Source organism: Delphinus delphis, chromosome 13, assembly GCF_949987515.2.
Source record: "Delphinus delphis chromosome 13, mDelDel1.2, whole genome shotgun sequence".
In the NCBI taxonomy this organism is placed as follows: Eukaryota; Metazoa; Chordata; class Mammalia; order Artiodactyla; family Delphinidae; genus Delphinus; species Delphinus delphis.
The window spans coordinates 64,673,815-64,688,091 of NC_082695.1; the positions used below are offsets into that span (position 1 = coordinate 64,673,815).

At 55.4% G+C, this 14,277-nt stretch overlaps 1 protein-coding gene across 3 annotated transcripts in view; it reads left to right on the forward strand.

Moving 5' to 3' along the window:
* The window catches only part of CTIF (cap binding complex dependent translation initiation factor), a 310,526-nt gene extending 299,394 nt beyond the window's left edge, over positions 1 to 11,132 (forward strand). For all 3 annotated transcript variants that reach the window (XM_060029013.1, XM_060029015.1, XM_060029014.1), the window contains 2 exons: positions 8,994 to 9,047; positions 10,787 to 11,132. In XM_060029013.1, the coding sequence (XP_059884996.1) occupies positions 8,994 to 9,047; positions 10,787 to 11,002 (270 nt within the window). In that variant the 3' untranslated portion in view covers positions 11,003 to 11,132. The remainder of the gene's footprint in view (positions 1 to 8,993; positions 9,048 to 10,786) is intronic.
* Positions 11,133 to 14,277: the final 3,145 nt, after the last annotated feature.

Here is a 14,277-nt window from a genome sequence, read left to right on the forward strand (position 1 = left end):
TCTTAGCACTCCCTTGGCTTCCATGACGTCACTTTTTCCTGCTCTGCCTACTTGCCTGACCACCCTCTTCCTCCTTTGGGGGTTCCTCCTCCTCTGCCGCCCTTACGATGTTGCTGTTTCCGGGTTTGGAGCTCTTACCATCTTCTCTTATTCCACGTCATTCCCCAGGTCACACCTGTGGCCTTGACTCACACCTGGGCACTGATAGTCACAGGTGGCCAGCCTCCCACTAGTCTTCGTCCCTGATGGCCCGCAAGGACGGTGGGCTTGGTATTTCTAACACTGAACTCATTCCTTTTTTCCAGAACCAACTCTTCCTGCCTTCCTAACATCGCTGGTGGCACCCCAGTTTATTCCGCGGACAAACCCCAAACCCGGGGCTTATCCATCTTCCTCATTGTCCTTTTCCTCACCTTTACTTCTGCCTCCTAAGCTATCTCCTCCCATTGTCCCTGCCCTCACTCGAGCCGCCATAATTTCTCACTGGTCTCCTTGCCTCCAATTCTCCCACCACCCCACCAGTCCCAGTCTGCTCTCCACACTGCAAACAGTATCATCCTACTCACCAGTTGAAATTCTTTTCGGTGGCTCTGCAGTCCTTTAGGATAAAATCCAAACCCAGTAGCATGGCGTCTAGAGCCCTTTAGGCTGTGGCCCTGGCCTTCTGTATCATCATGTGCTCTCTCTCCCCCAGCACCGTGTATTTTAGCCTCTTGAAATGCTTGTTATTCACCAGCGCACTCCATTAGTTCACCTTTTGTGTGTGTGTGCATATGCCATGTGCTGCCGCTTGGGGCACATGCCTGGCGTGTTCTTCACCGCCACCATTCCGTCCCAGGCTCCAACCCCACATACCTAGCGCAATCTCTCTGTTTTCCCTACTAGACTCTAAGTTACAAGTCTTATTCTCCTTGTTATCCGGGTACTTACACCGTGTTTAGTACATAGTAGGTGTTCCATAAATGTTGTCGAAGGACGGCTGGCTGGCTGAGTGGGTGGGAGGGTAGATGGGTAGATAGGAAGATGGGTGAAAGGTTGAGTGGGTAGATGGAAGGCTGGATACGTGATGTGTGGGTGGATGAAAGAATGGATGGCTAAATGGATGCATTGGTGGATGGAGGCATGCATGCATGCGTAGATGGAGAGATGGTGGCCAATGCAGAAAAAGAATAGGTAAAATCAATTCAGTTTTGTGAAGGCCCGGATTGATTATCATCACCAACAACAAAATTAAGAATTATGGGGCTTCCCTGGTGGCGCAGTGGTTGAGAGTCCGCCTGTCGATGCAGGGGACGCGGGTTCGTGCCCCGGTCCGGGAAGATCCCACATGCCGCGGAGCGGCTGGGCCCGTGAGCCGTGGCCGCTGAGCCTGCGCGTCCGCAGCCTGTGCTCGGCAACGGGAGAGGCCACAACAGTGAGAGGCCCGCGTACCAAAAAAAAAAAAAAAAGAATTATGAGCTCCAACCAGCAAAGTAAGAATTAGCTAATGTGGGAGAAATTAAAGTAATTCCCCAAGGAAAAGGATGCTGACCCAGGGCTTCTAAGCACTTTCTAGTTCTTCCCAGACTTACTGTCTGTCTGGCTTGTGTAAGTAAGTCACGAACTACTGAGCCTCGGTTTCTCTGTCTATTAAGCAGAGATAATAATGCCTGTGTCGTTTCCCTGTCTCCACAAGAGTGTCGCGGGGATAAATGGGATGGTACATTACAAAGTGGGTCGAGATCTTCAGGAAAGATACATGTTTATGAAGATATACATTTAATAACAATAATAACACCTTGCATTTGAATCAAGCTTTGCACTTTTCAGAACTCTTTCACATGCATTATCTCCACTGACTCTCAAAACAATTCTAGGCAAGTATTATTCCCATTCTCAAGTGAGGAAACTGAAGTGCAGAGTGACTAAGTGGCATGCCCGGAGTTACTCTTAGTGAATAGAAGCCAAACCTTCTGCATGTTTGTTTTGTTTTGTTTTGTTTTTATTTATTTTATTTATTTATTTTTGGCTGCGTTGGGTCTTCATTGCTGCACGTGTGGGCTTTCTCTAGTTGCGGAGAGCGGGGGCTACTCTTCGTTGAGGTGCACGCAGGCTTCAGTAGATGTGCTCGCGGGCTCCAGAGCGCAGGCGCACGGGCAGTTGCTCCGCGGCATGTGGAGTGTTCCCGGACCAGGGCTCGAACCCATGTCCCCTACATTGGCAGGCGGATTTTTAACCACTGCGCCACCAGGGAAGCCCCCCTTCTGCATGTTTTTGATGACAGCCTCTTGTGGCTAGATTATCTACTTCCCTGCCTCCCTGAAGAGACCCAGATGTAATTGACCCTCTTCTTGAAGATTCAAGGTCATTATGAGGAGCTGTCCTCTAGACTCAGCTGTAGATGCCAGTCCAGGTCCCCCAGAGGCACAGGGTGGAGATGCCCTGACTCGAACCTGAGGGCCCTCCTGAGATGCAGGTGGCCCTGTGCAGCTCCTCGCCCCAGCCACCATTCTAGACCACGTGCCACGCATCGGGGCATCTCCTCTGGCTCTGCCTCATTCTTCTGCCTCTCCCCATCTCTCCACCGTCAAGGCTTGTGCCCATCACTGTGGCTTCCTCAGCCCCTGGAGACCTGCACCTCCCACTCTTGCTTCTTTTTCTCTCTCCTCTTCCCACTACTTCTTCCATGCTTGCAGGGTATCCTGCCACTGCCCTTCTGTAGGCCCAGCCAGCCAATCAGAGCTCTGGGTTTGTTCCCCAGCAAACCAGCCAATCACACACACTCTGAAATCTCCTCACTTTTGCTCCTTTGTTGCTGCTCCCAGCCTACACTTGACTACCTTCAAAAGAGGGGCTCCTGCAGGTGGGGACTGGCTGAGCTTTTACTGGGGCTGCATTAGGCTGTCTGGGTTTGTTCTACCAGGGTTGGAACCAAGCTGTTGGTGAGCTGAGGTGGTTGGGGGAGCTTGGGCGGTGGGGGGGCGGGGGGGGCGGCTAGAAGAAATTGTGATCTCCAGCACTCGCTCCCCTCCCGCACAGGAAGACGGCCCCAGGGTCCCTCCATCAGCACCTTCTTTCCCTCCGCACAGGGTGGCATCCTAAGCAACCAGCCTGGCTGCACTGAGGGCACCCCTTGGGCGGCATGGCCTTGCCCTGGCTTCCTTCCCCCCCGGGGACTCCGAGGTGCTCCCACCAGGCTCCTTTCTCCCTCTGCTGTCCAGCCGCCCACAGCCTGACTCGAAGCACCTTGGCCTCTCCCCGAGGGAGGATATGAAGGGTGTGCCCACAACAAGTCTCCGGCAGAGACAATAGGACAGGAATGCATTAGCTTCCGAACAAACACTGTGTGGGCTCGCACAATTGCCTTGGATTCTCGTCCAAGAAACACATTTCGCTGTTCCAGGGTGCCTGCCCCGGCCCGCCCACACTCCTTTCTGTGCCAGAGACTTTGATGAGTGGGCTGCTCCTCCCCCACCCCCGGGGCCTTCAGCCCCCAGGTCTGCAGCCCTGTCTCCTCCATCCCTACAGCTTTTCTTCCAACTAGCGATAGCAGAGAAAGGGGACAGTCCTGTCCAGGCAGAGAATGACCTGCCCACCAAAGAGTACCTGCTCCCTGCCACTGCTTTTAAACCATTTTTAAATCGTGGTTTTAAAAAAAGCAAGCATAAGATTGACCATTTTAGCCATTTTAAAGTGGACAGTTCGGTGGCGTTAAGCACATTCACATCGTTGTGCGACCATCACCACCATCCGTCTCCAGAACTTTTCCATCTTGCAAAACTGAAACTCTGTCCCCATTAAACACTAACTCCCTAGTCCCTCTTCCTCAGCCCTTGACAACCACCATTCTACTTTCTGTCTCTATGAATTTGTTCCAGGTCCCTCATATAAGTGGAATCCTACAATACTTGTCCTTTTGCAACTGGCTTATTTCACTCAGCATAAGGTCTTCAAGGTCCGTCCATGTCGCAGCACGTGATAGGATTTCCTTCCTTTTTAAGGCTGAATAACATTCCGTTGTATGGATGGACCACACTTAGTTTATCCATTCATCCGTCAGTGGACACTTGGGTTGCTCCCACCCCTTGCCTGTTGTGAACATGGGTGGACAAGAATCTGTTCAAGTTGCCACTACTTTTTGAGAGTTGCTTGGAGTTAAATGAAGCATTGTCTCCAGAAGACCCCAAATAGAACACGCATAAACAACAGAGTTGGCCCCCTCAGTGTACCAGCAGGGATTCATTTGTCCAGAAACTAGCTGTGTTTTAGGAAAGCAAGCCATGAAGAAATGGAACACAAAACAGGTAAGTTTTGGCCAAGACAGAAAAGAGTGGAAAGGTCTTGCCCTTGGACACTGCCCACAAAGAGCGAGACAAGGACGGATCCCTGAGAAGCCGTTGATCACCCAGAGGCACTGGAGCCTCTCAGAGTGACACTGACAGGGGTCCCGGGGAGGGAGCCCCGTAGCGTGTGTCAAGTGCTCCCCTGAGGTAAGGCCAGCCGGCCTCTCGTTCCACCACACAGAGCAGCAGGGTGGGACTTCCCAGCTGTGATGATGGGGGCTGAGGGGACGTCCTCTCTGCAGCCCTTCAGCTCTAAGCCTCCAAGGGTCCGCCCTCAAAAGCTGGCAACGGACAGGCCGAGATAGCGTTTGGGGGAGAGTAGGACGTGGTCTGCAGCACCCATTCCCCTCCCGAACTCTGCATCCCAGCAACGGCAGAGGAAAAGTACAGTGAAGGCCTGTCAGTCCTCCCCCACTTCCTTGAGAAAACCCAGCAGGCCGCTTGCGAGAGGGCCTATCACTCGATGTGATTCTTGAGTAGCACAGACTTTCCCAAACAATCAGTGAAAGATAAGGTGGGAGGAGAGGCTCTGGGGTGAGAGCCTGCCCACAGCCCTGCTTGAGAGTCCCCACCCTGAGTCTGTCCCCCCAGAGCCCCCCAGGGAGGGAGCAGGCCTGCAGGGGTTTGGGTGTGCAGAAGGGAGGAGGTAGTCCAGTCACTAAGATGTGGAAAAGGAAGGAAGAACGAGAAGCCCTGGACCGGCTCTGCAGTTCTGAACCGTCACCGGGGAGCAGACGGAGGGCAGGCGGGCCTCGGGCCATAGAAGGAAAGAGGAGACACCTGCTCATCTGGGCGAAGTGCTGGCAGAAGCATGAGGCTCCACGAGGCTGTCCATGCAGTGCAGGCAGAAGTCGGAGGGGCCACTTGGAGGGAGAAACAGTCACATTTCAGAGCATCTAGTACTTGTCCGGCCCCGGCTGTTCATAGAATTTCCCATCATGTTACCTCCCATGTCTCAAAGCCCCGGGACCCCTAAGAAGCTGGTCTCAGAACGGAACATGATCCCAGGTTCATCTCAATTTCCCATGACAGTCACTACTAGCACCTACTGTGTGTCAGCCAACGTGCCGGGTGCACCCAGAGCGGGACCCCTTCCTTCCTTCCCATAAGCTCCCAGTTCTGCCTGCCCCCTCGTCCCCAAATGGCTGCCACCACCCACTCTGTCTCTGGGAGTTCCCTTCCCACCAGATACCCCACTTTCCCCCTTTCTTGTGATTTCTACCAGCAATTTTTATTTTAAGGTTTCTCTTCCTGCTAAGCACTATGGGAAATCTATGCAGGAACAAAGTTACCATCAGAAAGAAGTCCCAACAAACCTCACAGGGTTCTCTTAATATTTGTCCTCATGTTCTGTGCAGAGTCAGTGGGGCTACGCCCACCTTCCCCCCGAGACAGTCAGGGCCCTCCAAGTCCTGGAACCAGCCCCTCCCAGAGCAGGCTGGGTCGGATGCTGGAACCAACCCGTGGTCCAGTACCCATGACTCGGTACGCCTGCTGCAAGGTGAGTCACCTCCCCCCAGCTTTTTCCAGAACCTGCTTCCAGGGTTTTCTAGATGAGAGAGGTCCTTCCTAGTGTGACCCCCCAGAATTCCCCCAGACACTGACTCAGTGGAAGCTTCCCTTGGCTCCCCTTGAGGGGCTGCAGCCCTGCGGGGCAAGAAAACCCCAGAAGCAGACACCGGCATGGGGAGGAGGGTGGACAGCTGTGTGCTGCAGAGTATTCCTCTGTGCAAATGTATCATCATAATTTAACCAGTCCCCTTGTTGGTAGCCATTCAAGCTATTTGCAAAAGTGCAGCAAAAACCTTATATGCATGTCATGGTGCATATGTGGGCAGCGGGGGGCACGTGTGGAATAAATTCCTGGAAGTAGTATCGCCGCTCAGAGGGTTTGTACACTTGCAGTGTTGATAGCTATCACCAAATTGCCGTTTAGAGAGTCACACCAACTTCTGTTACCACACACGCTGTACGTTTGCAGACACACTGATGATAATTTTGTGCCGTGTCTGCTCTGACAGGAGAAGTCTGTGGGGTGGAGGTATCCAAGTCCCGCTCACTGTCGCCTTTTCAGGCGCATGCACTGGGGTGAGTTGCCCTGGGGCTGCGGCTCAAGGTCAGTCCCTCCTCACTCGCAGACCCTCCCAGCTGGGTGGGTTTTCTCCCTGCTACTCAAGGCATATTTGTTAGCAAATACTTCCAGGTGCTTACTACGTGCCAGACACGGTGCCAGGTTTCGGGAAGAGAATGGACCAAACAGGCCTTGCCCTCCTGGAGCTTGCCTTCCCCTGGGGGAGACAGCAGACAAACAAATAGATCGTATGTCAGGGGTGAGAGAGGCTGTGGAGAGAAGTAAGTCAGGAGGTGAACGGCGGGATCACTTACACGCGGGCCGGTCAGGGAATCCCTGGCGGATGAGGTGATGTCGGGGCAGAGCCCTGAGTAAACTGAGGAAGGAAGGTCTTCAGACAGGTGGTGGCTGAGAATTCCTGGCTGACAAGAGCACAGAGGCCCAGAGTCAGAAGTGTGTCCTTGGGCAGAGCGTGCCCACCAATGGCCGTCAACGCCTGTCACTGCATGGCCGACACTGTTACCTTCCCCGGGTGGTCCCTTGCTCTCCACCAGCTCATCTTTTGAGCAGCCTGAGACCTACCTCTGCTCCTTCATCCCCAAATGATTTCTTTTTCGGTGTGTCTACTGTGGGATCAGTTAGTGCCCAGCCCTGCCGAGATACGAAGAGGAAGGAGGTCTGGTCCCTGAGAGCATCTCTGGGCACAGCATCCCACACTGATCTGGCCCCTGGACTCATCTGACATTTAATACATACATCTTCAGCCCCCCTGATATGACCGCTCGCGGCTTCTGCTGGGGGAGACCCTGGGCAATATGACAGGAGGAGGGGGAAGTTAAGGAGAATGTGTGGAATTTGGATCTCGAGTCTGCAGTGAGAACAGTCCCCGGGGTTGTGTGTGATTTCACCCTCCTTGAACGCGTCATGCCCAGATCAGAAACCTTGACTCCAGTTCTCGGTTAGTGGACAAGGAAGCTGACCCTAAAAATGCCTTCCTCTTGTGCTCTCTCCTTACCCTCCGCCCTTCCTTTAAAACAAAAAACAAAAACAATGCATAAATCACATCGACCCACATTTATCGAATCCCTGCTGTTGCCAGGAGCTGTACTAGGTGTTAAAGGGCAGCAGAGACGAACGTCACACTGCCCTGCCTTCAGAGGCCACAGTTCACACGGGAAGATGTCTTGCCACTTGTGTGGAATGCTGAGCGGTGGGAAAGCCAGGGGTGCTCGGGCGTGAGAAACAGGGGCGGGCACCATGGGCTGGAGTGATCCAGAAGTCTCCAAGGAAAGCTGGAAAGTGACCTGGGAAAAAATGGGGGGAAAAAATGCAGAAAATAACAGATATTGGTGATGCTGTGGAAAAATCAGAACCCTAGGCACTGCCGGAGGGAATGAAAAATGGCACAGCCACCGTAGAAAAGTTTATCGGGTCCTCAAACCGCTAAATGTGGAGTTACCACATGACCCAGCAATTCCACTCCTAGGTGCGTACCCAAGAGAGATGAAAACCCATGTCCACACAAAAACTCGTTCACAAGTGTTCATAGCTGCCTTGTTCACAACAGCCAGAAAGTGGAGACAGCCCAAATGTCTATCCACTGATGAGTAGATAAACAAAACGTGGTGTATCACAGTGGAATATCTTCCAACCCCAATAAGGAATGAAGAACTGACACAGTCTACAACATGGATGAACCTTAAAAACATTATAAGTGGAAGAAGCCATTCACAAAAAAATCACGTGTTATATGATTCCATTGTATAAAATGTCCAGAATAGGTAAATCTATAGAGATTAAGCGGTTAGGGGTTGTCAGGGGCGGGGGTGGCGGGGGAAAGGGGACTGACCGCTAACGGGTACAGGTTTCTTTTGGGAGCCATGAAATCAAAATATTCTAGAGTTAGTAGTGATGGTCGCACAACCTTGTGAATCTAAAAGTCACTGAATTGTATGCTTAAAAATGGTAAACTTGATGTTACATGAGTTATGTCTCCATTTAGAGAGAGAGGGAGAGAGACTGACTGAATGAAATGCAGCACATAGAGGAAAGCCCGGACGGGGGGTGGCCAGTCCCCGTGCTGAGCCTTCCGGCCGTGGCCTTGGTCAGGAAGCAATTCCAGCCTCTGGAACAGTCTGCATGGCTTTGCAGGCTCACATTGCTGGGCCCGTGGAGAAGACTGCTGTGATTTCTGCAAGTCCTCCTATAGCCAGGGCCCAGGAGCACCTGAGACCAGGGTTGAGCCCCTCTCACTAATCAGGAAATCTACGTGAATTTCATTTTTGCTGACCAGCTGCTCATAGCTGATGATCCCAGCATGCTTGCCGCTGCCTTCAAACCCACCTGCGGCCTTGCTCTGCCGTGGCCTCTAGTCAAGCCCTCTGACCTGGCCGGGATGCCCACGCTCCGTGACTACAGCGGTCCTCTAGCTGCTTAGATCCCGTCAGAGAAATCACTGCTTCCTGGGGCAGTGCCCCTGCTGCCCGCCGTCCTTTGTGGGCTGCCTCTCTGGCCCGCCCCTTGGAGATGCTTGTTCTGGGCTGCAGGGGGCTGAGAGCAGTGCACCAGCCTAAGCGTAATTCTCTGCCGCTCTCTTCCAGCTCTTGCAATCTCAGGATGTGAAGGAAGATGCCGTCCTGTGCTGCTCAATGGAGGTAAGCAGCGTGGCTTAGACACCTCCCACCTCAGACCCTGTGCGTCCCTCTCGCCTTAACAGTTATGGGGGCTCAAGGACCACTGGAGGCATCCACGGGTCCAGGGCAAGGGCGTGTCGAGCGGGGCTGGTGGCGGACGGCTTCCTGAGTGGATGTGGACTTCTGCCGGAGGAGAGGGAACTGCCGGCTCTCTGGCGGGAAGGATGGAGGGCTAGCATCGTCCACTCTCCCTCTGCCCCCAAGACCACCTCCTCCTCGGCCAGGTGCACCACATAAATGACTTAGAAGATTTTAGGTGATGCCCTGCCCCCACATATCTGCTTTGGCTTCAGTGGTGTGGGGTTTGGGGGAAGGTGCTGAGGCTTGAACCCCCAGATTGGCACTGTCCACTTCCAAGCAGCCCCCATGGGAGGTCCCACTCCTGTTCCCAAGGTGTGGCCTCTGCTCTCCGGGATCTTCCTTCAGCCACTTGGCTTTGGCCTAGCTACAGGGACAAAGCTGTGCCTTCAGAAAACAGTCCAAGGGGAATCCCTGGCGGCCCAGTGGTTAGGACTCCGCGCTTCCTCTGTCGAGGGCACAGGTTCGATCCCTGGTCGAGGAACTAAGATCCTGCAAGCCGCACGGCGTGGCCAAAAAAAAAAAAAAGAAAGAAAACAGCCCAGGGACATTCAGAGTGGAGCGTGGTGAGGAGAGGGGCTTCCAGGGCCCACACCCAGGGCACGCCGGGGCTCCAGGCAGGGGAGATAGGAGGGGAGGAGAAAGCATGATCCCTGCCTCCAGACAGCTTGTGGTCTGGCTAGAGATAGAGACCTCTGTCACATGCACAGAGTGGATGGGACGGTGTCGAGAATAAATATGGGTACAGAGCATGCATCCCTGAGGAGTTAGGAGAGAGGTCAGAGTGGGCCAGAAAGGTCAGGGAAGGTTTCGTGAAGAAGGCAGAGCCTTGAAAAAGCGGGTGGGCTGAGGCTGGAGGTGGGGCAGAGATGGGGACTTAGATTATAGGGAGAGGAGCTGCACGGGCTGCCGGCCGAGGGTGCGCTGATCCGGAGGATCGGGGCTCCTTCTTCCTAAGGGGGCTGTTCGAGATGACCAGGGGCCTCTCTTGGGGGCAGGCCCTCTGGCTGGCCTTCTGCCCCAGTTCATATTTCTCTCCTCCCCTTCGTGTCACAAGTGTGGGCAGGGGTCAGTTCTGGGGGTATGTAGGTGCGACTGGGGGCAGAAGAGAAGGAAAGAGAGAAACAAGAGACCTCATCCCTGCTCTCGGGTTCCACACGGACACATGCAGGTAATAATGACCAAGTTCGTTTCCAGAGAGACATCCCAGCAAGTGAAAATTGACACGGTGCCACCTGGTCACTCTTGAAGGAAGCAGGTCACACGGCCATTGAGGTTGTGGGCGATAGTCCAAGAAGGCTTCCTGTAGGAGGGGAGGCAAGTGGATGAAGGGAGAAGCAGCGTGTTCCTGGTGAGGACTCTTGGCAGCCCTGGGCAGCAGGCAATATTCTGACCCCTCTTATTCCTCCGGCAGATTGGGTATTAAATGTGGGCTCTCGCATTGGCTGTGTCCACCCTCCACACTCTCCATCCTTCTGCCCTGTGGCATAGAGGCCTGGGCCTGCACCTTCCTGGGATAATCCAGCTCTTTCCCGTTCCTGCCCCCAGCACGCCTAACCAAGGTGGGTCAGGAGCCCTTCCAGGGCCCAGCTCACGTCCTAACCCCACTTCTCTGCCCACAGCTGCAGAGCACAGGCCGACTGCTGGAGGAGCAGCTGCCCGAGATGATGGCGGAGCTCCTGGCCAGTGCCCGCGACAAGATGCTGTGCCCCTCAGAGTCGATGCTGACCCGGTCCCTGCTGCTGGAGGTCATCGAGCTCCACGCCAACAGCTGGAACCCTCTGACGCCCCCCATCACGCAGTACTACAACAGAACCATCCAGAAACTGACAGCCTGACAGCCAGGGGGCCTGGCGGGTGGCCCGAGGGCAGCTGGGGCCCTGGTGCACAGAGCCAGATGGACAGGCGGGAGGACAGGGGTGGCCCTGCCGGCAGAAAGAAATGGGGAGGAAGGCAAGCAGAGCCGGCGGCCAGTATGGAGCCAGACGGGGAAGGGACCAAAGCCCTAGGAGGAGCGCCCCCCTACCCGAGCCCCCCAGCCCGAGCATGCGGCCGCTCACACCAGTAAGGGGAGCATGTTTCTTCCTCGCGGTGGCCTGGCCCTCCCCCCCTCACTTCCACTCCTCCCCACCCCCTCCCATGCAACATGTCCCCAGCAGGGCTGTGTGCAAGGGCTTCATCTCTGTGACTCCTCAGAGGCCTTGGCAGCCTGCACGCAGGGTACAGCTTGGGTCAGAAAGGACCTCAGAAGGCTGAAAAAGTGGGTCGGAGACGGGCTTGCATTGTTCCCGCATGCTGTCAGCCGCAGTCGCCAACTGGCAGCAGGCGACGTGTAGCAGATGTCCGGGAGTACAAAGGCAGGCACGGTCCCCACCAGCCGCCCGCAATTGACGGCCTTTGTCCTTACGGCCGAGCGGGGGACAGAGGCGTCTCCTCTAACCTTCATGCTCCACCCTCCCCACATCCAGCCTCCTCCCTTCAGCCCCCAAGCTGCAGGCCCAGGGGGCTGGGGGCGGGCCTGGGGCCTGGAGGAGAGATGGAGTTTTTCCTTCTACTTGCACTCTTTTGTTTCATTGTGTTTTATTTTTTCAAAAGTCAGCTGCTTTGAAGTCTCCTCTCTCAACGCAAAGGGCCCGCAATGTGATCACACAGTCAGCACCGCGAGGACCCCCTGATGAGAGGGAGCTCAAACCCGGCCCCCTCTGGAAGGATTCTAGCCACAGACAGCTTGCCAGTAGCCAATTAGGGTAACTGGAAACTTCTGCCCCGGCAGGGGAACCCGCTGGAACCCTGTGCCCCTCAGGCCACGGCTTCCAGTACCTCTGTTCTCTCTTTTTCCAGCTTCTTCCCTCAAAGGGCTGATACTGTCGCTGCTGGGAAAGCATTAAACCCGTCCTGCCCCGGGGCCTTATAGTGAACCGGGCTCAGAGCGAGGCTGGCGAATTAAAACCAAAACGCCCGGTGATACTTCCCCGCTCCACACACAGGTCTTGTCCCAAGCTCTCACTGGAGGGAGAATGGGGGGGGGCCCGCAGGGCTCCCCAGGGCTAGCTAAACGAGCTGTGTCAGTGCCCTAGCCCATAGCCACGGTCTGTGCCCCGGGAGGGCTGTGGCACTGCAGCCCCAGGGCTGTCGGGAAGGGGTGAATTCATTGAGTCGTGGGGACCATCGGGGGACCCAGCAAGCCACTAGCTTTCCAGGCTGGGAACAAGTCTGGGGGTTCTTGGAGGGGCCAAGTCCTGGGAGCAGCTCCTTCTCTGATGGCTAGAAAGGAGGATGCGTGTTGGGCCCTGGGAGGCTGGCTTCGGGTTGTCACGCGTCCACACGGCCCATCTCCTGGTCCGGAGCCCACGCTCTGATGAGCCCCTGCAAAGCGACCTCAGAGCCCAGCAGCTCCCTCACTTGCTCCTTGTTGAGGCCATTCCTTCTCTGGGTCACCTTGGAGGCCCACTGGTTGCCTGGTCCGGTCAGGCTGGAGGAAATCCCCTTTGTTGAGTCTCGGAGAGGAGGCAGGTGGCGTAGGGAGCAGCTTCCTCCGTACTTCCTGGCTTTCCCCACCAGCTGCCACCTGCCTGCAGTCCCCAGAAAGAGCCTGTTGGGGACAAGGCATGGGGACCCGGTTTACCTGGAGTGGGTCGGTCACCTCTGCCAAGGAGCCCGCGCTGGCCCTGGCGTCCGCCTTCGCCCTCCCGGCCCCTTCCTCCCAAGCTTCTCCTCACTGCCTTTCCTCCTCAGCCTACACCTCTGGCTCAGCCTGGGACCCAGGGACCCCAGAGGCCCCACAGGAGGCCTTGAGAGAAGAGCCGGGTTGATGTTAGGATGCTCAGAGAGGGCACCAGGGAAATCATGGTCCCGAGGAGTCGGCATCCGAGGCCGGGCAAGCAGCCACGCCCTGGCAGCCCTCAGAGAGCCGCACCTGGGCTGACATGGGCCCTGCTTCCCTCCAGTGGGGGTGTGTGTGTGTGTGTGTGTGTGTGTGTGCGCGCGCGTGCGCGTGCGTGTGTGTGTGTGCGCGCGCGTGTGTGTGTGTGCGTGTGTGTGTGTGTGCGCGTGCGTGGGGGCATGCACGAGCACGTCTACTGAGAATGAAGCAGGGCCCTGGAAGAAGAGAGAGGGCCTGCGAGTGAGGTCGAAAGTCGAGGAGGCCGGGGAGTGGGTCTCCCACCCCTACCTTGGGCTCAGAGAGCGAGCTTTATGAAGGGGCCCCAGATACCACGGGCTCAGGGGGCTGACGTCCCCTGGAAAGCCAAGCGAGTAGCGTGTCGGGCACTGTGAACTTAATGCCCTTCCTCCTAACAGCCTTCCTCGGTGGTCTTGCCTCACGGCCAACCCCTCCTTGACTGTTAGGACCAGAGTGGGAAGAAGCGAGGTATAAATATGTAAACATATATAAATATATTTTTAATTACGTGTCGCGTCACCGTGGCTCCAGACACACAGCTTGCCTAGTATATCCCACTGCTTGAAAGCGCTTCCTAGCCGATCCGGATAACAAGTGAAGCTGTTTTTCTAAATATGGGTTGCTGCTACTTCTTCAGACATGGAAGGAAAACATTAAAAAAAAAATTTTTTTTTTAAGGAAATAAGAGTAAAGCCTAAAATCTGAGACACTGAGGCAGCTTCCCACGGGAGACTACTCAGACAGGAACTGGGGGGCAGAGGCGGGCGCCCCCAGACCTCCGCCCCCTCCCCAGGCCAGATCTCCCCTGCTGAGTGAGGGAGGCCGTATCCAAGTTGACCTCTGAATGTATTTGATGGGAGGCTAAACTGGATATTGCGTTTCTAATGCTTGCATGGCTCTCCCTCCTCGCCTGTGGCTTCCTTGGCACAGAGGAGGCAAAGTCCAGCCGTCTGATGCGGGTCCTGTCTCGGTCTCTCCCCCGACAGTCAAGACGAGGTAGTCATTGTTTTCCTCTCAGGCAGCTGGCCTGTTCCTGCTCCCATGGCCTTGTGGCTTTGCCTAAGCTCCGGGACCGCAGCCCCAAGAAGGCCCCCAGCCTCCCCTGCACGAGGCGGGACCCCACCATCCTCCACAAGAGTCTGCACCCCCCCAAACCCACTTTCGTCTGCTCGTCCTTCCTTAACCAGTCTGTACACCTTTAAAGTTTGGGGA